Source organism: Condylura cristata, unplaced genomic scaffold (assembly GCF_000260355.1).
Source record: "Condylura cristata isolate star-nosed mole 26May11 unplaced genomic scaffold, ConCri1.0 scaffold00037, whole genome shotgun sequence".
Lineage (NCBI taxonomy): Eukaryota > Metazoa > Chordata > Mammalia > Eulipotyphla > Talpidae > Condylura > Condylura cristata.
Window position 1 is genome coordinate 10,681,621 of NW_004567138.1, and position 25,763 is coordinate 10,707,383.

General features: G+C 40.1%; 1 protein-coding gene across 7 annotated transcripts in view; it reads left to right on the plus strand.

Moving 5' to 3' along the window:
- Positions 1-24,397, plus strand: part of LOC101618784 (cytidine monophosphate-N-acetylneuraminic acid hydroxylase) — a 73,998-nt gene extending 49,601 nt beyond the window's left edge. For 3 of the 7 annotated variants that reach the window (XM_012732937.1, XM_012732935.1, XM_012732938.1), the window contains exons 10-15: positions 5,725-5,865; positions 9,882-10,056; positions 12,576-12,692; positions 17,420-17,535; positions 20,951-21,038; positions 22,960-24,397. In XM_012732937.1, coding sequence (XP_012588391.1) covers positions 5,725-5,865; positions 9,882-10,056; positions 12,576-12,692; positions 17,420-17,535; positions 20,951-21,011 — 610 coding nt within the window. In that variant the 3' untranslated portion in view covers positions 21,012-21,038; positions 22,960-24,397. The other 4 variants (XM_012732936.1, XM_012732939.1, XM_012732940.1 and 1 more) reach the window with 4 other exon arrangements.
- The last annotated feature ends 1,366 nt before the right edge of the window (positions 24,398-25,763 follow it).

Consider the following 25,763-nt stretch of genomic DNA (forward strand, 5'->3'; position numbering starts at 1 on the left):
ATGTAAGGGAAGCCTACTATATTGTCACTTTTCTGGTTGTTATTTGCATTCTCTGTAACTCATTTCTACGTACTTGAAATATTTATTGTACTTTACTGCTAATTAGCTATACCAGTTTTATTTTTGAACTTAAAAAACTCCAGATAACCTCTTTTACAGTGAAATAACATAACATGCTCTATTCAAAAGAAATCTTTACGACATTCCATCAAAGTAACAATGAGATACCCTTTCATACTGATTATAATAGCTATTATCCAAAAGATAAAAAAAAATAACAAGAGTGCTTGTTGGTGAGAATATGGAGAAAGGGGAATTCTTGCGCTGGTGGGAATGTAAATTGGAGCAGTCACTATTGGAAACAGTATGGAAGTTCCTCATGGGATGAAGTGTAGAACTATCAGTGATCCAGCAATTATACTTCTGGGTATGAGGAAACAGCCTCATTATGACTAAGAGATATAAATACCATCGTGCTTACTACAGTGTTGTTTATAGTAGTTAAGGCATGAAAATAATCATAAATCAACATATATATATACACACATATATGTATATATATAATTTCATATATATATATGGTGGTGGTGGTGATGGTGATGAAGTACTTCACCATAAAAAGAGCATACACCCTGCTATTTGCAATAACATGAATAGAACTTGAGGGCACTGGCCTAGTGAAATTAGTCAAAAAGACAAATACTGTATTATTTATGGAATCTGAAAAATAAGTCATGAAAAAAGGGCTAATTTGTGGTTACCAGAGAAGGGTGAGGATGGTGGTGGTGGGGGATTGGATGAAGGTGGTTGAAAGGTATAAACTTGCAATTATAAGCTACAGAAGTACTGGGGATGCAATGGACAAGGTGACTGCAGTATGTGGTCATTGCTAAGGAGGTAGATCCTGAAAGTTCTCAAAAGGAAAAAATATGCTTTCCTTCTACATAAATGAAATGATGATGAATTTTAGCAAAAATGTTGACATGCTCATTTTGCAATACATGTAAGTCGGGTCATTATGCTGACTTATACAGTGCTGAATGCCAGTTATATCTCAGTTAACCTAAAAGGAATAAACTTCAATGGTTACACTAAATGGAATGCTAAGAAGTATTGAGCCTAATCCAAAGGAAGGCAAAAAGAGGATCAAAGACAGAGAAATGAAAAACAGATAAAACAAACAGAAAGTATGAAAATAGGTAAACATAAACCATTACATTAAATGAAATAGTCCACAGACAGATGAGTTAAACCATTCACTTGAACCTTCCAGACCAGCGCTGGCTGCTCTCAGCTGAATAACATTGACCAATCCCTGTCAGCACCATACAGAATAAAAGAATCCTCATGCAACACCATCTGAATTCATGGCCAATGAAATTTTGAGATATAAAATGACTGTCACTTAAAAAAAATAAACATGGTCTAAATATACCAGTTGAAAGAGAGACTGTGAGAGTGGAAAAAAGAACAAGACCCAACTCTATGCTGTCTATAAGAAACCCACTTAAATAATGTTGATAGTAAGTGGAGAGTAGAAGAATGAGGGAGCTCTACCATGCAAGAAGTGATATTAATATAGTGCAAAGTAGGCTTCAGGGCAAAAATCACTGACAGGGAATAATATACCTAAAAGATACAAGGTTAAATAGGTTTACCTAGAACATCAGATTCTTCAAGTACAGGAAACAAAAACATATAAAACTGAAAGGAAGTGGAAACTCAAATTAGTTGGAATCTTTAACATTCCTGTTTCAGTAATTGATAGAAGAATAACAAAGAAAATTCTCAAGGCAAAAGAAAAAAAACTCACACCATATATTGGATTTGGTGACTTATATAGAAAATCCCACCCGAAAACAGCAGAATCTGCATTCTAGTCAAGAACAAACATTAAAATAGATGCTATATTCCAGGTCATGAAAGAAATCTTAACAGACTTAAAATTGGATAGAAATTATGTTCTCTTTGCATACTGGAGTTAGGCTAGAAGTCAAGATAGTAAGAAAATCCCCTAATACTTAAATATTGAATAATATATTTTCTTTTTTTTTTAAGATTTATCCATTTATACATACAGAACTGGGGTACAGACCAGAGGTACAGGGAGTAAGAAAATGCATCAGAACAGAATAGGGAGCAGAACAGGCAGATGGATTGAAATACACTGCTGACGGGAGCAGCAAGCAGGTCTGGAGAGGTCTGCCATGCCACGTGGGTCACCTTCCTGGTCGGAGATTGAACTCAGGCTTCAGTGGCAGTGACAGCTTCATAGTGCTGTGCTTCAACCTGTTAAGCCACCAGGCAGGATGCAGAATAACATATTTCTAAGTAGTCCATCAGACAATGAGGCAGTCTCATTGGAAATTAGAAAATATTTTGAATTGTAAAAAAGAGAGCAAAACTTGTGAGATACTATTAAGTAAGTGCTTAGGGGAAAATTTATAGTATTATGCATACTTAATAATGAAGAAAGTGCTCACTTTAAAAAACTGAAAACCTGAACAAAAATATACTAAAGTAAGTAGAAGAAACAATGAAGACAGTAGCAGAAGTCAATGAAGTTATTAAAAAGCAGAGAAACAGTGAAAATATTGACCCTTACAAAATATTAATAGTATCAGTTGACCTCTAGTCAGAATGATGCAGAAGAAATGAGACATTTATCAGAAGAAAACTGTTATCTCTACAGATCTCACAGACATTAAATAAAAACGACAAAGGAATATTACAAGCAATTCTGTGTATGTAAATTAAGGTACTTAGATGAAATGGAAAATTCCTTGAAAGTCACAAATGTCTGAGTCTCCAAGAGGATGTAGATATTCGTGTGTCTATTTAGGAAATTTAATCCATAGATTAAAATTTTCCAAAAAGGAAAAATCCAGACCAACCCAGATCACTGGCAAATTCTATTAATCTTTCAAAGAATAAAACTGCAATCTGGTGCTCTTCATAAATGTTTTACAGCAAAAATTCCCAATGAAATACTAGCAGATCACGTCAAGCACAATAAAAATCAATATGACTGGCTTAAACTAGTAGTCCATTATACTAACAAAAAAATCATATGATCATATGAACTGATGCAGAAAAAGCGCTTGGCAAAATTCAACATCTATTTATGGTATGGTTACCAGAGGGAAGAGGAAAAGAGTGGAGGGCTTGGTGAGGGAGGTAAATGGCATGTGGACATGGGTGATTTGGTGGTGGCGAGGGGAAGATGAAATACTCATGATAAAAATCAAATCAAAACAACACACAAGCATTTTTGGCAAACCAAAAACAGAAAAGAATGTCCCTAAAGTTAATAGCGGGCACATTAACATACCCACAGGAACATAGTACTTAATAAAGAATACTGTCCTATAATTTTGGTAGGAAGACAAAAGTGATTACAATCATGCTGGAAGTTCTAGCCACTGCAAAAAACGCAAGGAAACCAGATAAATGGATGCAAGCTGGAAGCAAGCAATGAAAATCGTTCACAAACACCATCATTTTGTAATCAAAACAAAAACTCAGTACTAATTTGGCAAAACGTTTCAATGTTCTGCCCCCCAGAAGATATATAGAAGCAAATAAAGTAAGAAAAGATGTGTCTGTCTCATTAACCACTAGGGAAATGCAGATTAAAACCACAATAAAGTAGAAGTAAGATTAACATTTTGGAAAATTGACAGTTTCTCATTATGAGAGGATAAAGAGCAGAAGGACCTCTCACATGTTGCTGTTGAGAATTCAGAATGTATGGTCATCTGGAAAAGTTTGGCTATTTCTTTAAATATGTATTTATTATATTACCCAGAAATTCTATTCCTAGATATTTCTTCTAGAGAATTAAAGTGCTCTTCACACATAAAACTATTATAAAAACATAAATATAAAAATATAAAAACTATGATAAAACATATTCACAGCAATTCTATTCATAGTTACCAAATCAACTCAAATGTCCAGCAGATGAATGGGTAAACCATGCTGCATCCATACCCTGGGGTATAGTAAATATTGAAATACCCAGGAGTGTAGATGACTCTCAGAGGCATTGGCTAAGAGATCAGTATCAAAAAGTTACATCATTTATTATTTCATTTACATGACAAAAAACGAAAGGCAAAACTTCAAGTCTGAGAACAGCAGTGACTGCCAGGGGTTGGATTGAGGGTTTGACCTGATGGGGCAACATGAGGGCGTTTGGGGGTGATGGAGCTGCATGTACCATGATTATATTAGTGTGTCTACAAATCTATCCATGTGTTAAATTTCATGACGCTGTTGCCAGAAACTGTTCACAAATCATATCTAAATTTTAAGTTAAAAAGCAATTATTCTTTACACTGTTAGTCATGGTAGTTAAAAACTCACATGTTTAAGTCATAATTGATGGTGCAATTAAGTTGTATCACAACTCTACAAACACACTTTATAGAACTCATGCCCCTTGGGGAAAAATGAACAATTTATTCAGTTTCATATTTGAGGCATGGTTTTATTATTTTAAATGTTAAGACCTTATAGATGTTTTATTTTTTTACTTTTATTTATGCATACAAGACCTGGAGTATAGGCCAGAGGTGGAGTGGGGGGTGTGGTGGTGGTGAGAGGCTTCACCAGAGACAGCATGGGGAGCAGAACAGGCAGATCGACGAAGTACACTGCTGAAGGGAGCAGCGGGCAAGACAGGCGAGGTGAGGTCTGCTGTGCCATATGTGGGTCACCTCCCTGGGTGGGGATATAAAATATGTTTGATCCTTAGTACCTGCGGTATAGCAACCCCTAACTCTGACACTGTTTTATGAGCGAATACCAGCTGCTTCCTGGGGAGCCACGTTATGAGCCAATCTTGGGAGAATATTGTTTACTGTATTTACCAGGATGGGGACTGCCTACCTGCAGACAGGGACTGTGTATGTCATGATAGTACACTTAGCTGGAAATTTATTGTATAATAAAGAGATCAGTCCTTAACATAAGTTTTCATGCCAATAATAAGGAACAGTGATGATTTCCTACCCACTGAGGTCAACACAGTGCAGCAGGAGAGAGTGGACAGGAAATTTAGGTTCTCCTACCACTACTTTTTAGGACTGATTCTTTGACATCTCTGGGCCTTGCTTGTCTCATCATTAAAACCTGACTTTTCACTTTGAGTTCTTCCATGTTCCCATGGAGTCATTTTCCATGGCTTCTGGTGACCTATCTACATGTGTCTAATCACTTCTGTGTTTCTTTTTAACCTGCTTGTTGACATAGTATTTAGTCATAGTTGATAGTATTTAGCTATCTCATACCCGGTATATTTTCCAGAAAGGCTGGCCTAAGGTTAAAAAATCAAGATTTCATATGACTAATGCTGTTTTTATTTTCCCATTTATCATTTACTAAGCAGTACTGTGCTAGGTACTAGAGAACAAGAGGTGAAACGACTACTTTGGGATTTAGAGTCTTTTGGAGGAGAAAAAAATGATAATACAGAATGATAAGAGGCATAATACTTGTATGTTCTCCAACCACTATGTGATTATATTTAAGAACAAAGTGTAACTACAACCTTCTTTGACCGATCACTCTTCCTTAAGAGTTATTCGCAATATGTTCTTTATTTTGTGTGGGTAAGTGAAAGGAATTACAAATGCAAGGAAAAATACTATATCCCATTAATCAAAAGGTGTATGTGTAAGAGACTAAATGTTCTTACATGGGAATGTTCTTGTTTCTCAGGTATATTAAAGAAACAAACATCAAAAATGACCCTATTGAACTCAACAACCTTATCAAGAAAAACTCTGATGTGTTAACATGGACCCCACGACCTGGAGCCACTCTTGACCTGGCTAGGATGCTGAAGGACCCAACAGACAGGTTTGGCTTAAATATGTGTAGAGAACAAATATGACTTATAACTTTTCTCAATTTTCTGATAAAATAGGAGAAATCTGTGACCCTTGAAGGGCCCTTTTGTAAACATAGTAATTTTTACTGGCTAGCATACTGAGCTGTTATAACATCCACATATTCTTATAGAAACCATATTCTTAGAAACCTTACTCTTAAAAAAAAAAGCTATTAAGTATCTCTCAAATTAGGAGACTGGGTCAGAAAGACTGAGTTTTTTCCCAAAATTTTTCATCCCACATAATTATTAGATGTTTTCCTCTTTTTGGACCTAACTTGAGAATAGGGGTTTGGAAATTTTTTTCTATTAAGGAACACTGATACAGCTCAAAAATAAATTGTTTCCTGCAAATATAAAGCAATAAACAGAGAAGATTGTTTTCATGTCAGCACAAACAACACTCAACCACCTATTATGTACTTGGAAAGTTTGAAGAAGTAATTAGTTTGAACAAGTAATAATTATACTGGTCGTGCCATTAAAAGAAATTTAATGCTAGTGTCAGCTATACTTTATAAACATTTGTCTTGAACCAAGTGGAGCTCAAGGTCCTCATCCTTAATGAGAACTGGAATAATGGGGTCAAAGAGTGGTGTCCACAATCATCAAAAGTACACCCCTCCTACCCTTACCTCCACAAAGTCAATATAAATGGCTTAGCCACTAAATGCCTCCTTTTTGCTAATTTCCTGTATCAAGCTAGTTGTCAGATCTGGTCAGTTCAACCTGAGGTATTTATCTCATAAACCCATGCCTCTGCTCCAGCCTCTGCTGCTGTGGCCTTAAAGTGTCTCATAACAATTTTTCATCTTAGTTCCTGCTGTGGCCTTTGATTTGTTTCTGCACCACCTTCCTTGGTCTTACTTGGCACACTGTCCATGCCAGCCTTTTCCAGTCTGCTGGTCACAGTCCATTAGTGGGCCATAATGAATGGTACTGATCACAGTCAGCATTTAAAATAAAAGAAATAGGATAGAACATGATAATCTGTATGTCAATTCTTGTTCCTGTACCATGCAGTTTTGATTATTATTGCTTTGTAGTATAGCTTGAAGTCTGGGAGTGCTTCCGTTTGCTTTCATTTTAGTCAGGAGCGTTTTGGTTATTCAAGGTGTTTTGTGGTGCCATATAAATCTCATCAATATTTGTCTGTTTCTTTGAAGAATGTCATTTATATTCTTATTGGAATAGCATTAAATCTATATATTGCTTTTGCTAGGATGGCCATTTGAATGATGATAATTCTTCCAATCCATGAGCAGGGATATCTTTCCATTTCTTTGTATATTCTTGTATTTCTTTTAACCATGTTTTATAATTTTCTTTGTATCGGTCTTTTACCTCTTTGGTTAGGTTTATTCCCAAGTACTTGATTTTTTTATTTGTTTTTTATTTTGTTTCTATTGTAAAGGGGATTTTTTTTTAAATTTCCATTTCTTCTGGTTAGTTGTTTGTCTATAGGAAGGCTACTGACTTTTGTGTGTTGATTTGACATCCTGCTACCATACTAAACTGGTTAATTGTTATGATTAGTTTTTCTCTGGAGTTTTTAAGGGTTTTCCATGTAAATTATCATAGCATCTGCAAATAAAGATAGTTTTACTTCTTCTTTCCCTCTTTGGATTCCTTATATGTCTTTTCCCTGTTTTACTGCTCTGGCTAGAACTTCCAGTATTATGTTGAAGAGCAGTGGTGATAGTGGACATCTTTAAATGAAAGGCTTTCAGCTTTTCTCCGTTGAGGATAATAATGGCTGTGGGTTTTTATATGGCTTTTATCATGTTGAGGAATGTTCCTTCTACTCTGAAGATTTCGAGGGCCTTAAACATAAGTGGATGTTGAACTTTGTCAAATGCCTTCTCTGAATCCATTGATATGATTATATGGTTTTTATTTTTTGTCATTTGATGTGATGGATTACATTAATTGATTTTTGGATGTTGAACAATCCTGTGCTGCTGGAATAAAACCATTTTGGTTGTGGTGTATTATTCTTTTAATGCATGGTTGGATTCTGCTTGCTAAGATTTTATTGAAGATTTTTGTATCAGTGTTTATCAGGAAGATTGGTCTGAAGTTATTTTTTTGTGTGTGTTTCTTTTTTGTCTAATAAATAAAAATTATAAGAAGAGTAGAATATGACAGAATAGAATAGAGTCAAGTCTAATCAAATTGAATCAATAGAATAGCAAAAAGAAAAGAGCAGAACAGATCTGAGTACATCTATATAAGTAACTTAGTGTTTCTGGAAATGTGTTTCACAGGCGCCCTTGGTATGTGAATCCTAAGGTCCTGATATAAAATGTGATTCTCACTGAAACGTATACAAAAAAGTTTGAAAGTCCCCACTCTCTGTTGCTTGCTACCAGACTGATTTTGCATGTTCTTACAGTGACTAAAATTCATTAGGACATGCCCAAAGCTTTGAGGGTAGAGGTGGTTTTCTATTATCCAGAAAGATGAGACTGGCTTTTAAATTTGATGTATGAATTATTTCAGGTATTAGCCGGCATCAAAAGCCTCTGTCCTTCTTCATTTACTGAATTATGCATCCTCTCTCATGTCCTTCAGACTTATTTTACAGCAGTAACTCTCAGACTTTAAGTAGCATCAGAACAGCCTGCGGAACTTGTATAAATGCAGACCCATGGTTCTTCCCCTAGAGATCCTGATTCTGTAAATTTGAAGTAGAGCACAGGAACTTGCATGTATTACTTTGTGTCACACAAGAGCATTCTGGGTAATAAAAGGTTTTCCATAGTGAGACTGTGGATAATACAGTTTAACTCTGCCTAGAGAGAGAAGAGAACAGGAAATATGCCAAGAAACACTCAATCTGTGGTGCTTCAGCTGGTCTTAGAGGTGAAGAGATGCTTCAAAGAGTTCAAAGAGGGAGAAAGAGAGACTCAGAGATTCCCTCAGAGGGAATGGCTGGTGTGGGAGATGGGAGGTATCAATAATAGCATGAAAGACGATACTTTGCATAAATGAATAAATATATGCTGATCATTCAGTAATGATTTATTAAACTCCTCCTATCTACCAGATATCATACTAGGCACAGGGATACAGTTGTAGAAAAGTCCTTCCCGCACAAAGCCACCCATCTACCTGAGAATAGCTTGGTAAGTGAAGGGGAAAGCAATGGATGAGGCAGGCATGGTACGTTTGGGCTAGGGCTAGAGAGACCTGGTGAGACCCTCCCAGGACCTTGCTTCTAAGTAAGAAGAGCTTGAGAAAGTTATTCAGCAAATAAGCAGCCTTGCTGTGTTGTGTTCCAGAAAAATCATTTCCATTTTCAGAGGACGATTTCCAAGGGAGGCGGCAATAGTTAAAACAACTAGAGTTAGGGAGGCCCACTGGGAGGCTGTGGTCACTCCAGAAGAGAATATGAGACTTTAACCTGATGGGAAGCATGAAGATGGATTGTCCCATGAAATGTGTGATGTTGAGGCCTGAGAAGGGGAACAGGATGTGAATAGGGAATGGAAATGAGGAGGAAATAGGCACCTGCCTAGTGAGCTTTGGCATAGGCTAGGTGTCTGTGTTGCTCTTCTGCAAACAAAACTTGTCATTTCAAAAGATAAGCTCAAAGGCTTCAGATACTCAACAAGTGTTTATTGAACCCCACGTTTTCTGGAGGTGGCAGGTGGTATGAGTGAACAGACCTGACCGCATATCGTCCCTATTACCTAGTCAGTTGAAGCAACAGAGTTCAAACCAGTGGGCTTTTGATCTTTTTCCAGACACATGCTTTTATCTTCGGGTGAAATCTGCCGAAAAACCACCACACTAACCATGAACAGGAGGAACAGCAGACAGTAGCTGCTCTGGTTTCCACTAGGGTCGGGGTGCGTCTGTGGGACAATAGGAATCATCTGAGCAGTCTTAAAGCTACTTTGCTGGATAACTCTTGATATTTAAGTGCTAACTTTTGCCTGACTTATTCATATCTTTTTCTCACTGTTGTTTTGTCTTTAAGCAAGTGCATCATAGAGCCTCCAGCAGGAACTAAAATTTACAAAGATTCCTGGAACTTTGAACCATACTTGGAGACTTTGACAGCTGCTGTAGGAGATGAAATATTTCGTCACTCATCCTGGATAAAAAAATACTTCACTTGGGCTGGATTTAAGAATTATAACCTGGTGGTCAGGGTAGGCTCTAAATGATATCTGTGTCTGCTTTCTGGTATTCTGGAAAATTCTGAGAAGTTCTTATTTCTCAGTAAGCATTCCTGAAGCCTTACCAACTTCGTAACAAAGAACAGATTTGACGATGGCAGATTTGACAAGTGTTCCCAAGCCCAGTTCAGTTTCTCTTCTATAGCACGCCTTCCCGCCTATCAACATGTGCTAGATATCACGGTTTGTGTTTTGTTTTTATCAGTTTTACCTGACCTGGCAGCAACAGCTATTTCAACTGGAAGGTCGACTCCACCTGACAGGTGGGATCTAGCAGGCAATTCTTTTTTTTTTTTTTTTTGTTATTAAAAAGTTTATTTTTACATTGTTTTGCACATTTTTTTTTCCATCTCAATTGTAATCCCCGCGGGTTTCCCATCACCAAATCACCCCTGTGCCACCACCATAGTCCCGTGCATTTCCCTCCCTTCCCCCCGCCCCCGTTTTTGATCCCATTCCCCACTCCACCCCCACAGAATGTCTCTGGTATATGGTTGTTCATTATTTTTGTTATTTTCTCGCCTGGTCCATTATACTCCTCTAGTAGGCAATTCTTACCTGTGCTGTGGTCAGGACTAAACTCCACAAACCAAGAGGTTAATTTCTAGATCTAGTCTGTGGATGTAGAACTTAAATTAGCCTCAGCACATACACCCAGAGCCCACAAGCCACGAGGTCCAGGTTATTACTTGGTCACTCAGGTTATAAGTGTGTACCTTTATCCAAAATCAATTTAAGTTCTAAGAGGCATGGGTGCAAGAAAGAAAAGGCCTAAAGTGGGCTGGGAGCAAGTAGCCACTTGTATATTTAGTGCCTGGATCATGCACGGGGAGATGCTGGGAAATTGTCAATATTCACACTCTTAAAGACAGGAACCCAGGAGCTGCAGAGTAAACTATTCTCCAGGGTCACCTTTCAATTCCTGCCTGTTAATACCAGGGAACTCGCCATTCTCGAAGGCGGTGGTACCCAAAAGCCTACTTAGGGGTCAATGTCAGTCTGTGACAAAGATTTTTCTGGCGATGGAGTATGTGTATGACTGTGTTACAAAAAAGTCGGCCCTTCTTGGGATGAAATGTCAGCTCTTGTTGAGACCACCATAAGCAGGTCCTTTCTGTGTTTGAGGTGCCAAAATATTCTTCCTTTAATGAAATAAAGGAAGGTAAGAATTTTGTAGAAGACCTCTTTGGTGAAGTAAAATACTGGTGCCTATGTTAGCTTCTGACTATTTTTTAGGAAATTGATTTTGCAATCCAAAGACCTTAGAAATACTGTTGTGAGTGATATTTTCAGTTAAAAGTTAATATAAAAAAGAGGGAACATTTGGAATTTTTAAGGAAACTACATGTGTTTAGCAGCTGTTTGATGACGAGAAACATGTCCTTTTTATTCCTTACCTTGCAAATTTATAATTGCATTTAATATCTCATTACTAGTAGTACTTAAGATAATGATAACCTTCTCTATAAATGCTATGAATTTGTCTATATATCTGGGGAAGGGGGGATACATGTCACCCCATGTGGAATGGCTTCATTTACCCTTCCCAAAAAATCCTTTGTCAATGACTTACCCCTTTCCTTCCCCCCACCCCAGGTTCCCTTTGAAAAGTGTCTAAGAATTATTTCTGTTGTGTTTTGCCAGTTCATTCTCTTTGCTTATTTATATTACACAAATAGGTGAAACCATTCAGAATCTGTCTTTTACTAGCTGACTTATTTCACTTAATATAATCACCTCAAGAGCTGTCCATTTTGTCCCAAAAGGCACTATTTCATTTTCTTTCTCCGTAAATTTGACTGTGGTTAGTGATATGAGGCAGTTTTCTAGTATCGATGACTAGGATTTGAATGTCACTGTATCCGGAAGGCCAGAGTTCGGGTCACCTGCCACCACTGAATGCCAGTAAAGTAGAGACAGGAACTGAATCTTTAAAGTGCACTTTAATCAGACAGCCGGCAATCTGGAAGATGGGGGGTTAACACCCTAATGTGCCCGCCTCAACATTTCATTTCCAGCTGGCTTTTATAGTGAGTTGCACAAAGACAGTTCAGCAGTAAGTGGCCTTCACTGCTGCCAGGGACTTGCTGTCCAGCTCCCTCTCGCCCTCCTGGACACCTGGCCTCTGACCCGTCCTGCCGTGACACTGGTCTTTAGAGAGCTCTGGCTCCCGCCTACTCCAGACGTGTCCTTGGGCTGGAAAATGAACTCAGAGCAGCCGGGCCATGAGCAATGTGTGTGTGCAGATTTCCCCCTACACCAGCTTAGGGTCTCCCGATCTCCCTCTCCCTAACCTCTATCACCAGCAGTTCGGAAGTGTGGGCGGGGAGGAGGAGAAGGGATGGGGAATAGAGACAGAGTAGAACTCTTTTTATAATAATTCCATTTTTTGGCTGTCACTTATGGGCACCTGGGGCTTGTACATTGTAGAGCGTTTTAAAAACCTTGGCCACAGATTGATAGACTTCTTCCCTTTGACCATGTTTTTGCAGATGATTGAGACTGATGATCACTTTAACCCCTTTCCTGGAGGATATGACTATTTGGTTGACTTTCTAGACTTATCTTTCCCAAAGCAAAGACCAAGCCGGGAGCATCCCTATGAGGAAGTAAGTAGCCACACTGGTGGCTGTGGCCCCTTTCTTCCTCCTCGGCGCCTCCTCCTCTGTTCTCCCTCCCACGCCCTCCCTCTCCCCTCCTTTACCTTCCTCTTCTCCTCCTCTTCCTCCTCTTCCCCCTTCTTCCTTCCTTCCCTTACTTTCTTACATTTTAAGTAAACTCTTTTAGAACAACTTCATATTTACAGATGAGTTGCTAGGACAGAGAATATAGTCAATATTTTTCTTCACTCTGGCATCTTTCCCTCCCTTCCTCCTTATCCCTTTCTAGTTCCAGATGCCATCCCATACCTTAGACTTTGCAAGGAGACAAAAATTCAGTGAGAGCACTCAAAGTGGGGGCACTTTTTCATCATCTCGGAGTTTCCAGTGTTCACCTGGCCGGAAGTATCACAGTGAGCCAGTGTTGAAACCTACGTAGTAGCTAAAGTCAGTTAATACCTAAAATGGCTTCTCTTTGAGCCGTTTGCGAAGATGGGTTTCTCTTCCTGCTTTCTTCCAAACAGCTGCCCTTCCCGGCTGGTACCACAGCAGCAAGCATTGCTCTCGGTCCTCCTTTGCCTTCTCTCCACACGGTGGCCTTTCCAGGTCAACTCCCAGGTGGCTCTGTGAAGAGAGCGAGTCTACAGAAAGCACGCTTGTTTTCACTTTAGCAGCATTTTTGTGAAAGTCCAGTAACATGATCAATGTGAGCATTGCATTGTAATTTTAAATTCTCTATGAACACATGCATCATGAAATCTGGACACTGTACAGTCTGCCCTTCCCACTTACTACTTGTATCATATAAATGTGATGCCAAACTCATAGAGATTTAGATGCCCCTTGGACTAGTTGTGTCTTTAAACTACATTTTAATGATTTGACCAGCATTTTTATGTTTAGGAAAGTGTTTGCTACTAGCTAGGGTTCTATGCTAAAACTTCAGCAGAACCAATAATTCACCGCCTACTTTACGGGTTTAGTTAACTGGATTTTCACATATAATCAGGCCCTATGTGAAGCTCCCATTTCAAGCAAGATGGAGCTGTTGCATGTATTACTTTCGTTAACAAACAGTGACATTTTTGTGCACCAGATGCAACTTTAAGACACTTTATAAATATCAGTAAGTTACTTAATCTTACAATAACCTTAGGAACAGATGTGACTCTAGTCTCCATTGATAGGTGGAGAAAATGCTGTCCCAGTAAATAACACAGCTCATGTAGCCAGTAAATTGTACTTCAGGGGGTTGACCTCCAGTCGTCTGGCTCCAGAGACTATCAGTTCTCCACTGCTGAGGTTTAAATGTGAACATACAAAACTATAAATTCAGCTGTTAGCCTCAAAGGAGATTCATCTTTGAAATTCTTAAAACAACATTTGAAACCATTCAGTTGAAAACACTTTCTCACAGCTTTTCATAAAATAAACCTTGGGGCGCCTCATCTTGCCTGTACAAGATGGTCTGTGTTGTGGCCCTCAAAGCTTTAATCTCCCTGGCGGTAGTGAGATTTCTGCTTTCTGCACGTGGAGCTTTGCTTCCAGAGTCCAGAGCTATGCTTGTCCTGAGAAAAACTTGTTGCCTTTTTTTTTTTTTTTTTTTTTTAGCATTGCCTTTCAAACTCACAAGTAATTTTTCTATCTTAAGTTAGAAAACAAAAAGGCTCTGTCCTCTCTAGGGTTCCGGGAGCTCTCACACCTCCTGCTCCAGTGTGGATGGCCCTCTAGCCCTGCTTCAGTCACCATGTGTCTTCACCCTTGTCCTCACCTTCTGCCTTTACTCCTCTGTGCAACGTTCTGCTTAAGCAATTGCCAAAGAAAAGGCACACCTGAGGTCAACTTGAAGCACTTTCAATCTCATGTCGCCTGAAGGTTTTCTGCAGACACCCGAGGCAGCGCTCCTTGGGCTTCTGTTTGCACACAGCCTTGCTTGCTCCGCACTGATCGCTCTCTCTTTGTAGGTGACTTGTAATCTTTAATTACCAAGAAAAAAAAATAAAGGCTTTTCAAGATGATTTGAGGAGTCTCTGCACCCGTGTAGGATTTTTTTTTTTTTTTTAATCTTCGGCTTTAGTTGAAAACAGGAATTACACAAACTGGGTTAAGGCCATTCTTGTAAATGAATGAGCTGGCTGGGAACCATTTTGCATGGAAAATAAATGCCAGCTTGAAATCATCAGGAATGAACATGTTTCCGGTTCTCTAATTCATGGAGAGAAGAATAAAGTTCTTCAAATTATGCAAAGATAGACACCTTTCTATGAATAATACAAAGGATTACTATTTTTCCATATTCTGATATCATAGAAAAAAAATACAAGCATGTTTTAGTTCTGCTCACAAAATGCACTTTCACATTGTTGCAGGCGTGGTTGGCTAAAATGAAAGGTTTTCTTGAATTCAAAAAACACACTAAAGAGTATCATTTCAAACAAGAACTCATTAAAATTACATTACTCTCCAGTAAGCCCATTCAATCCTGTGTAGAAAATTCTCAGTCTTGAGTTCCATTAGCATGAGTCAGGAGCTTTAGGGGACATGCGGATTACTGTACTAGGTATGATGCCCTTCCTACCTCCCTATCCCCTTCTAGTTCCAGATGCCATCCCATACCTGAGACTTTGCAAGGAGACGAAAATCCAGTGAGAGCACTTATACAGGGAGGCACTTTTTCATCATCTCAGGGTTTCCAGTGTTCATCCGGCCGGAAGTATCCTGTGACAGAAGCTGAAAGAGCAAAACCTAAAAATCAAAGAACAAATCAAGTTTCCAAACCAGGAAGGATGACAGCAAAAAGATCAAAATCTGGTGTCAGTGCCTCATGCAAAAGTAATCAGAGGCTAAAAAAAAAAAAAAAAAGTAATCAGAGGCTGCCAGTTACATTGGAGTTTCCAGAGTACATTTCCAGTGCAATCAGAGGGCTTTAATCATCAAATAGATTCATCAAATAATTTAATTATCAAAGCAGACCTTCCTTGGTAGGAAGCCAGAATCTTAAACTGTCATTCATAAACATCAAATAAATTAAAAAATTGAAGTGACAAATATGCCCCAAACAAATTGTGTAGACAGTTCCCAGTCGTGATCTGTTTCAAAGGGGATAAGAGTGCTTAAAATTTTCTGATCCAGACCTTACAAAATCCATTCACTCCAGAAGTGCACTAGGGCTACATCATAAATCACTAGATATTTCTCACTCGTGAGGCTTCATTTGACTTAGTTGGTCTCAACCCCCAGGCAAGGATTTTCTAGTTTGAACAATTAATGAGCCACAGTTGGCCACATCCTAAGCTGTAAAAACAACTTGAGGCTCAACCCAGCAGAAATCAGGAAATTGTCACAAACAAAAGCCCAGAGTCACAGCATTTAACACAGGCTAACAGAGTCATACAAACTGAAAAATAAAATCTCAGGAGACTAGAAGGAAAGAATCAAGCTTCTTCTGAGTTCCATTATGGAAACCTTAGATGTCTGAAAGAAGTTCGTTAGCACAGGGCTTCCGGTGGACACCATCTTGCACCTCCCAAGTGTGCTTTCAGACATCTTCTTGAGAGTACTTAGAAAGCAAAGAAACAAAACTACTTACTCCCATGCTGAAAGACATCGATAAAGACAAATCTCTGAACTAATGACTGGAAATGAATTGCACACAAATCCTGCACAAGTCAAAGCCAGTGTTTCTAATCTAAGAATATCTGAAACAAAGAGATACACACAAACACACTAAACAAAAATCATATTTGCATTTAGGGGAGTGGGTGCTTTCGGGAAGCTTCCCCATAGGGCTGACCAACCTGGGTGGCTTTTCTCATCAGGAAGCCAAATTTGTAACTGCACAACCCAGAGGTTCCGAAAGACTCCACGTTGTTAAGGGAAAAGCCTGCTTTGCCTCTTTTGAGGGTCTAGCCATGTGTACATACAAAAAGCAAAGAAAGCAGACTCTTTGTGTGCTTAAGAATATCTTTAATCATTGGGAAAATCTGAAGGGCATAGAGAAGAAAGGATTTCAAGCAACCACCTTCTGAGCAAATCCCCAAATCCCCATCCCCTGTGGGCAAATGCCTAGCCAGATAGGCTGAGCACAAAGTGGGGCAGTTGAGCCCCACAAAATAGCCATGAGTCTAAGACAACTTCTGGTGGGGAACCTCAAGAAAGGGGTTGGCGAATCCTAGAGAAACGGGACAGGAAGAGATATCCCAGATTCAAAGTGTACCATATTATCCACCACGGGTCAGGCTAACAGCCGCCATTGTCTCTGCCAAACAGCTGACGTTCCAGGGGCAGCTTCTCCACACATGTGCCCCATGTCTCTCCCAAAGGTCCCTCCAAGTGTCTCCTTCCTCCTTTATGCCTCCTCAGCCACCTTGCTCCTTCCCAGCTACCCCCATCAGGAAGTCTGCTTCATGGCACACTGGGAATTGTAACCCAAGGTGGAGAATGGTGCCTGTCACTGTGCTGGGGTGCCTTGCCCGCTTCCATGGGGATGCCCCTGCAAGCAGGCCAGCAGGCTGTCTCTGTCCTCAGCTGTGTGCCCTCTGCTCCTGATTCATCTCCTGTTTTCTTTCCTCAGTTTCTCCTGCGCCCTGGGCTCTTAATAGATATTCCCCTGTACTTTTCTCTATGATGCCCCCAAGTCTCCCAGCCACGATAGACAGCTTTGTCTCCCAAGACACCAGGGGACCATACTCTGTGCTGGCTGGGTCACCTCTGTTAGTTGTTGATGTCTGTTTCAGATTCGGAGCCGGGTTGATGTCATCAGACACGTGGTGAAGAATGGTCTTCTCTGGGATGATTTGTATATAGGATTCCAAACCCGGCTGCAGCGGGACCCTGACATATACCATCATCTGTGAGTCTGATGCCAGGGTGCAAAGGAAATCATCCTGTATACCCTCTGAGTTCATCTAAGCTGGCAAATAATGAGTAAACATCAGACAAGGTGATAAGAGAAAAAAAATCAGCAAGGAGTTCAATAATAATGTATATGCCACCTGTAAACGTGGGAGAGACTCCAGCATGAGTCATTCACTCATGTGGGCCTCAGATGCCATTTTTGTTTTTTTTTAAAGATTTATTCATACAGAACTGGGTTAGAGGCCAGAGGTGCAGGGGCGGTGAGCGGGCTCACCAGAGACAGAGTGGGGAGCAGAACAGGCAGACTGACAAAATACACTGCTGAGGGGAGCAGCAGGCAGGTCAGGAGAGGTCTGCTGCGCCATGTGGGTCAGCTCTGGGCTGGGGATCGAACTCATGCTGAAGTGGCTGTGGTCAGCTTCATAGTGGTGCGCTTTAACCCATTACGCCACCAGGGAGCGCCCTCAGATGCCCTTTTCAATAGCTATGTAAAAGGAGTTGGGGAGAAGAAAAGCAAAGGTGAGTTAGGGAACTTATTAGGAAATAATTCCTTCTCCATGGAAAGGAGCTTAGGTCTTCCCTGAAGACTGAGAGAGGCACACTTAAAGAAGAGAAGAGAGGTTTTGTTTTTTTTTAATACATGCAAATGTCTTTCACAAATGCGTTGCCTCTACCCATCCTTCCGAGCCCCTCCCATGAAATAAACCCAAAAAGTATATTTTGAAGTGGCAGAGATCTGCTCCCTCACATGGAAAATGCTTCTCCAGCCTCGCCTAGTCTGCATGGATATTTACGCGGCAATATTAACGTGTCAATTCACTGACACGTTAGGCCCCAAATCCTGATGGAAATGTAAGGTGCAACCATTCGTGTTTCATTCCTTCATTAGCCTATTGAAAAATGAATGTGGTGAGAAAGTAATATTTTAAAACCATTTGTGCGCTCCCTTCTGTAAGTGGTTTTTGGAAGAGGAAAGGGAAAGACATTGTGATAGGGGAAAGTGTGTTTGCCAAGGCAGGAATGAGTACCTACGAAGATGACTACTAGTTGTTGAACACAGTCGTTTCCCATGCCGTATTTTTCCTGGGTCTGCTCTGAGCTTGAATTTGGTGGACCCATTAATTTGATTAATGGGAATAGCCCACTGAATTCCTGCCTGCCTGCCCACCCTTAAAGACCATGTAAATAAGTATATAAAATAAAAAGTAAACAACCCTCCCCCACGCTTACCCTAAAACCCTGCCTGTTTGCTGTCTCTCCCTCTCCCACCCACTCCCTGGGGTCACCTTCATAACAACTCAAGTGTGTACCATCCAAGGCTTATTTCTGGGTGTATCCACATGTCTCTAAATATAGATGCTCTCAAGGAAATGTCCCATTTAGTTGGCGGGGTGCGGGCTGTTGTTGCTGCTGCTGTTTTTTTAAGTAATCCTGGTGTTTATGTTCTATAACTTCCATTTTTCAGTCATTAGTGTATCTCTGGCATTACTCCGTGTTGGAATATTAGCCCAGTTTCCAGCAGTATGTTTCAATTTCGCAGTTAAAAAAAGCTTGTGACTGAATGAGCATTGCGATGTAACATTATGTAAGTGTCAGGTGTTCCTGTGGAGCAGCAGCACATGGTCAGGTCCCTGCTGAGAGTCCACTCAGCCCTTCTCCACACCATCGCCCCTTCTCCCCAGTTTACCCTTCCCCTCCCTCCTTCCTTCCTCTGGCCACTCATTGTCAACATCAAGCATGTTAACAGCTGTGAAAGAGTCCACACCCCGTCCCTTTTCACAAAGCACATGCTTTCTTGTTCTGGGCAAAAAAAAGAATGTAGTAACTTTGGGGCCAACTCTAGAGATTGCCTTAAAAACAATCCATTTCCGGGCCCTCCCTGGTGGCGCAGCGGGTTAAAGCGCTGCACTAAGAAGCTTAAGCCACTTCCGCATGAGTTCGATTCCCGCCTGCCCCGGAGGTGACCACATGGCGTGGCAGACCTCTCCTGGCCCGCCCACTGCTCCCCTCAGCAGTGTACTTCATTGATCTGCCTGTTCTGCTCCCCACTCTGTCCCTGGTGAATCCTCTCACCCTCCGCATCTCTGGCCTGTACCCCAGTTCTGTATGAATAAATAAATAAATCTTTAAAAAAAAAAAACAATCCATTTCCATATTGGAAATCTCTAGGATATAGATATTAAATACTATTTCACTTTATTGTTTTGATGACAGAGATCCTTTAGTGAGGGATGCTAGAATGAGTCTCGGGGAGCACTCACAGCCCAGCGTATGTTTATTGCTCTTGAAATGGTATTTAGGAAGTTATTAAACATTTCTGGCTAAAAATAACATTTATACTATAGGGAATTTTTAAATATTAAACCCCCCCCCCAAAAAAAAACCAACACAGCTAATTTCACCACTCAGAGAGAGCAATTTACATTCTGTCATCTAATTAATCTTTATCTTTCTATTTACAAACACACAAAGACATTTTTTTAAAGATTTATTTACGCATACAAGAATTGGGGTACAGGTCAGAGGCTTAGAGGTGAGAGGATTCACAGGTGATAGGATTCACCACAAACAGAGTGGGGAACAGAACAGGCAGGCACAGAAGTGAGAGGACTCACAGGTGATAGGATTCACCAGAAACAGAGTGGGGGACAGAACAGGCAGATGGATTGAACTACACTGCTGAGGGGAGCAGTGGGCGAGATAAGAGAGGTCTGATGCGCCATGTGGGTTGCCTCCCTGGCGTGGGGTCAAACTTGTGCTGCAGAGGCTGCAGATAGCTTCGTAAGTGCTGCACTATAATCCGTTGCATCACCAGGGAGGCCCCACAAAAGCTTTTTTTTTTTTTTCCCAGTAAACATTGGGTAATACCACACATACTTTTATATTTGAATGTTTATGGAACAACCATCAACCCACCTTTCCGTTGTTCCTAACTTTTCACCATTTGAAAACAATGCTTTGGTAAATAAACACGTGGGTGTGTCTTGTATCTTTTCATGGTGATTTCCTCAGGATGAGTCCAGAGGAGGGGAGCTGCTGGACCCCACAACACACAGGGTGTCCCCCTGCAGTGCACTTTGCAGATCCATCTCCGGGAGGCCAGAAATAACTGGAGAGGGCCCTGCTTTCTGCAGCTCTTCCTTTATCAGGTCCCAGTGATCTTGTGCACGGAATATGCATCTACATTTTCAAACATAAGCATGCCTTTAAAAAAGGCACATCCCAGTAAAGTCAAAATAAGACACAGTTGTCCTGTGCTCAGTGTCTGTATTCAACACTCAGGGAACAGGTTGGGCAGCACAGAAATAGTTTCTTAAAGGGAACTGAGGGCCAGAATCCAAACAGATGCTGGCAAAAAGAAGCGCATGGATGTTTCCCCAACTTATTTCTCTGCTTTATCTCTCTCACAGGTTTTGGAATCACTTTCAAATAAAACTCCCTCTAACACCACCCAACTGGCAGTCCTCCTGATCGGGAGAGCAGATCCAAGTTTGCCAGGTAAACCTCATTTAGAGAGGAATGCTAGAGGTTAACTACAAGAACATTCCTGTTTAACAGTAAGTAAAATGAGTGAGGATCCTTCAGCTCAGAGTCCATAGAATGGTTGATCTGGTTGAGGTGAGCACACAGCCAGTGAATAAACACAATAAAAATGATTCCAGGTAGTCACTAGCCTCCACACACGAAAAAGCAGCAACAAAAGCTGAAGGGAAAAGCACTACAGGCAGAGAGAGTTGGGAAGTATCCCCTCTCCATTTGCAGCAGACACTCGCAACCGATGGAGACTGATTTGCTGGGCACACAGAAGCTTCGCCATCACTCGGGGTGTGCCTCTGGCTAGTGAATTCCCAAGCCTGTTTCCATACATGTGTGAGTGAAAGCTCTCATGATGTTACTGCAAAGATAGTAAATTCCCTGACTCATACACTGGTATTTATTCCACAGCCAGCTGTGGCATCCCATTGCGTTATTGTAACCTGTTGTTTCTTCCAGTCAGTAAACACTCAATTTTTTTTTTTTAAAGTTGGCACTCTTGCCCCTGTGTTCTCAGTGCTTAGCACAGTGCCCATTGCACAGCTTTATGCATAATAGGCATTCAAAGAAAGAGGAGTAAGTGAAAATGTGTCTCCTCTGTCACTGTGGCTTACCTCCTAAATTAGGCTCCTGGGTCCTTACCTCTGAAATCAGGGATCCTCATAGAACTTTTTAAATCATGAAGTATTTTGCCCCTAACTCTAGTCTAGCCCCAGGCGTGGAGCTATATATTCTAAGTTTTGATTAGAGGCTAGACAGGCTGCTGAGGGAATTTGCAGACAGCTAGATGATAAGACAGACATGACAAGCACTGTATTTGCTGTACAGGCTAAGTGTTGTGAATGTAGGGGAGGGAGAGATTGTGTCTGGCTTTCTGAGGTGACCAAGAAGAACGGTCTGGGAAAGCTTTGGGAAGGAGGCAGTATCAGGAGAGTGACTTGGAGGTTGGGTAAAGGCTCTGAGAAGCTGAAGTGCAAGGGTAATGGTAGAACATCCAGACCAAAAGAGTGGATGATGGTGATGGTGAAAGGTAGAAAAATGCAGGGCGAATGAGAATATTGGTGAGTCCTCTTGGTGTGACACAGAAGAAGTCTGAGTAGGAAATTAAAGAGCCAGACTGCTCACTGGAAATACTGAGCAGGCTCAGTAGCTGTGAAAAGTTCAGTTGTGAAAAATATTTGAGGCGATGGATTGACAGCTCAGAAGCCAAGGTCTTGGAGGTAGGGCAGGTCTGTTGACGGTGTGTTGAACGTGTTTATGTATATAAGTGGGTGAGTGAAATACAGCAGAGATGATGGTAAGAGGAGTGAGGAGGATGAGTGGCCATCTTGAGGTTGTTTGCACCAGGAGGCAGTAAAGTATGGTGTTCAGCACTTCCCACTTGGGACCTGACTTCTTAGGTTAAACCTTACCTGTCACCTACTATATGACCTTGGGCAAATTACTGAACCACGCTGTACCTCAGATTTTCACCTGAGTGAAAAGAATACTCTGTTATTAGATGTAATAGAGAGCATATACATCCATATTTTCACATATGTGAATTTCGTATTATAATTATATATTATGCATGGAATCTATATGCATAAATTTCATAATAGTGCTTACCTCACAGGATTATGTCCTTTGTGTTGGGCACTTTTAGAAGAGTGAGGGGTACACGGTAAGTGAACAGTAAGTGGTAATGACGGTAAGCAGGAGAGTCATGTGACCTATATGTGGTCATTTGTTGAATCTGTGAAAAGGTGAGAGAAAAGTCACATTCTATCTCACAATCCAGTTTTAGACTCTCATGGCAAAGGATCATTGACCATCTAACTTGAACTATAAAAAAATGAGAAAGTATTTTCATACTGTTATTCATGGGTAATATCTTTATTCACAGGGATGTCAAGTAATATGCAAAATTCAAGAATTAATTATGCTGCATCTTGACCACAAGAAGTTAATCTCAAAGAGAATATATTGTACTGGTATCAGTAATAACTATATGTTAAATTTGTGATAGATGTTCTCATGGCTTCTGTCTATAAATCATTATTTGACCAGATTACTAAGCATTTTGCTTATTCCACTGAAAATTCTGTGTAAATGAGTTGTAAATAGAAACAAATTTTCTATGGAAAACAAAGCATAACAAGATGTGTAAATCCAAGCATAAACAAGATGTGTAAATCCAAGCGTAGAAGAAATAGAAGTAGAAAAACTATCCTATACAGTAGCTAGGAAAAAGGAAAGGGATGGAGGAGCAGAAGTTGAGATAAAAGGAGGGAAGAGAGTAGAGAAATAAATGAGGGGCCATAAAAAGAAAAAAGGAAAGAGAAAAAAAATACAATGGAATTCAAACAGAATATAAAAATGTTTATTTTGCTCGTTAGTAATAGGTTGATTCCCCAAATAGATTTGATGAAGAAAGTACAGTAAGGAGGATTCAAGGATTATTTTCAAATTTTCAAAAAGCATTTTTGAAACATGTGTTTACCAAGATACCAAGACAAAGCTGCAGCACTGCCCTGAAAGATAAAATGTCATTACGAGGAAATTCCTGATTTAATCCAGCACATCAACTACTTGGAGATGCTATGATAATATACAAAAACTCCATGGAAAAACTAATCAAAATAAACAGTTCAGTAAAGTAGCAGGATATAAAATTACCGCACAAAAATCATTAACCCTCCTATAGGCAAACCATCAGTCTGAAGAAGAAGAAGAAATCAAGAAAACCATCCCTTTTATCATTGAAACCCAAAAAAATCAAATACTTGGGAATAAACCTTAGAAATAGATGAAGGACCTATATAGAAAATTATAAAAAGATCGCTAAAAGAAACAGAAGACACAAAGAAATGGAAAGACATCCTCTGCTCATGGAATGGAAGAATTAACATTATGAAGATGGTCATCCTCCCAGACGCAATTTACAGATTCAGTGCTATTCCGATAAAAATTTCAGTGACTTTCTTTAAAGAAATAGAACAAATATTGATGAAATTTATATGGAGCCATAGAAAACTCAAATAGCCAAAGATCTCCTGCCTAAAAAGAAGAGGAATTGAGGTGTAACACTCCCAGATTTCACACTATACTACAAAGCCATAATAATTAAAGCTGCATGGTACTAGAACAAAAACAGACACATCGACCAATGGAATCAAATAGAAATCCCAGAAATAGGGCCCATCCTGCTGGCACCACGGGCTGAAGTGCAGCACTATGAAGCTACTAGCCATGAAGTAGCCATGGCTACTTCAGTGTAAGTTTGATCTCCGCCCTAGGAGGTGACCCACATGGTGCAGCAGACCTCTCCTCTCTCACCCTCTGCTCCCTTCAGCAGTGTACTTCATCAGTCTGCCTGTTCTGCTCCCCACTCTGTCTCTGGTGAATCTTCTGAATGCCCCTGCACCTCTGGTTCTGTATGCATAAATAAATAAATCTTCAAAAAAAAAGAAGAAAGAAAACCCAGAAATAAACCCATAGACTTATTGACACTAATCTTTGACAAAGCAGCAAAGACTATATAATGGAACAAAGTTTGTTCAATAAATGGTGCTGGGAAAATGGACTTCTACATGCAAAAGAATGAAGCAAGCTAGACTACTGCCTCACACTACACACAAGAGCCACATCAAAATGCATTAAAGAACTAGACGTAAGACCTGAAACTATAAAATATCTAGAAGAAAATACAGGCAAAATACTACATGACATACACCTCAGTAATTTTTTAAAAGAGACATTACTTAAAGCAAAGAAAGTGAAGGAAAAGGTAAACACCTGTGACTACATAAAATTAAAGAGTTTCTGTACAGCAAAAGAGATATTAGCTAAAACCAAAGAGATACCCCACTGACTGGTTAAAAATTTTGTACACCATATGATAAGGAACTGATCAGAAACATCTGCAGAAAGCTAACAAGCCTCAACAAAAAACTCACTCAAAAAATGGGAGAAGAGCTAGTAAGACACTTTTCCAAAAGTGATATGCAAATGGCCAACAGGTATACAACAAAATGTTCAACATCACTTGTAATCAGGGAAATGAAAATCAAAACCACAATGAGGTTGCACCATACACCAGTGAGAATGGCGCATATTTAAGAAACCAGCAACAACATATGTTGGCAAGGATGTGGAGAAAAAGGAACTCTCCTACACCACTGGTGGGAATGCAAATGGGCCCAAACACTATGGAAAGCTGCGTGAAGGTTCCTCAGACTATATGCTCCAGCAGTTTCACTCCTTGATATCTACCCAAAGGACACAAAAACATTAATTCAAAAGGACACCTCCACCTCTATGTTTATTGCAGCCCTGTTTATAATAGGTAAGCTTTGGAAACAATCCAAATGCCAAAAAACTGATGACTGGTTCGAGAAGATGATAGATATACACACATATACAGACACCAAGTGGAATATTACTTAGCAATCAAAAAGGATAAACTCTTGCCATTTGCAGCAACATGGATGGAGCTGGAAGGGATCATGCTCAGTGAAATAGGCCAGAAGGAAAAAGAAACGCATCATATGGTTTCACTTATAGGAGGAATGTAGAGGAACCAAATGAGGGATTGGGGGCGGGGAAGTAACAAAGTAAAAATCAGAGTGAACAGACAACTATAGATCAGAGATACTCTGCAGGGAAGGAGGAAGGTGAAGGATCCAGATGGGGTGGGAAGGACACCGT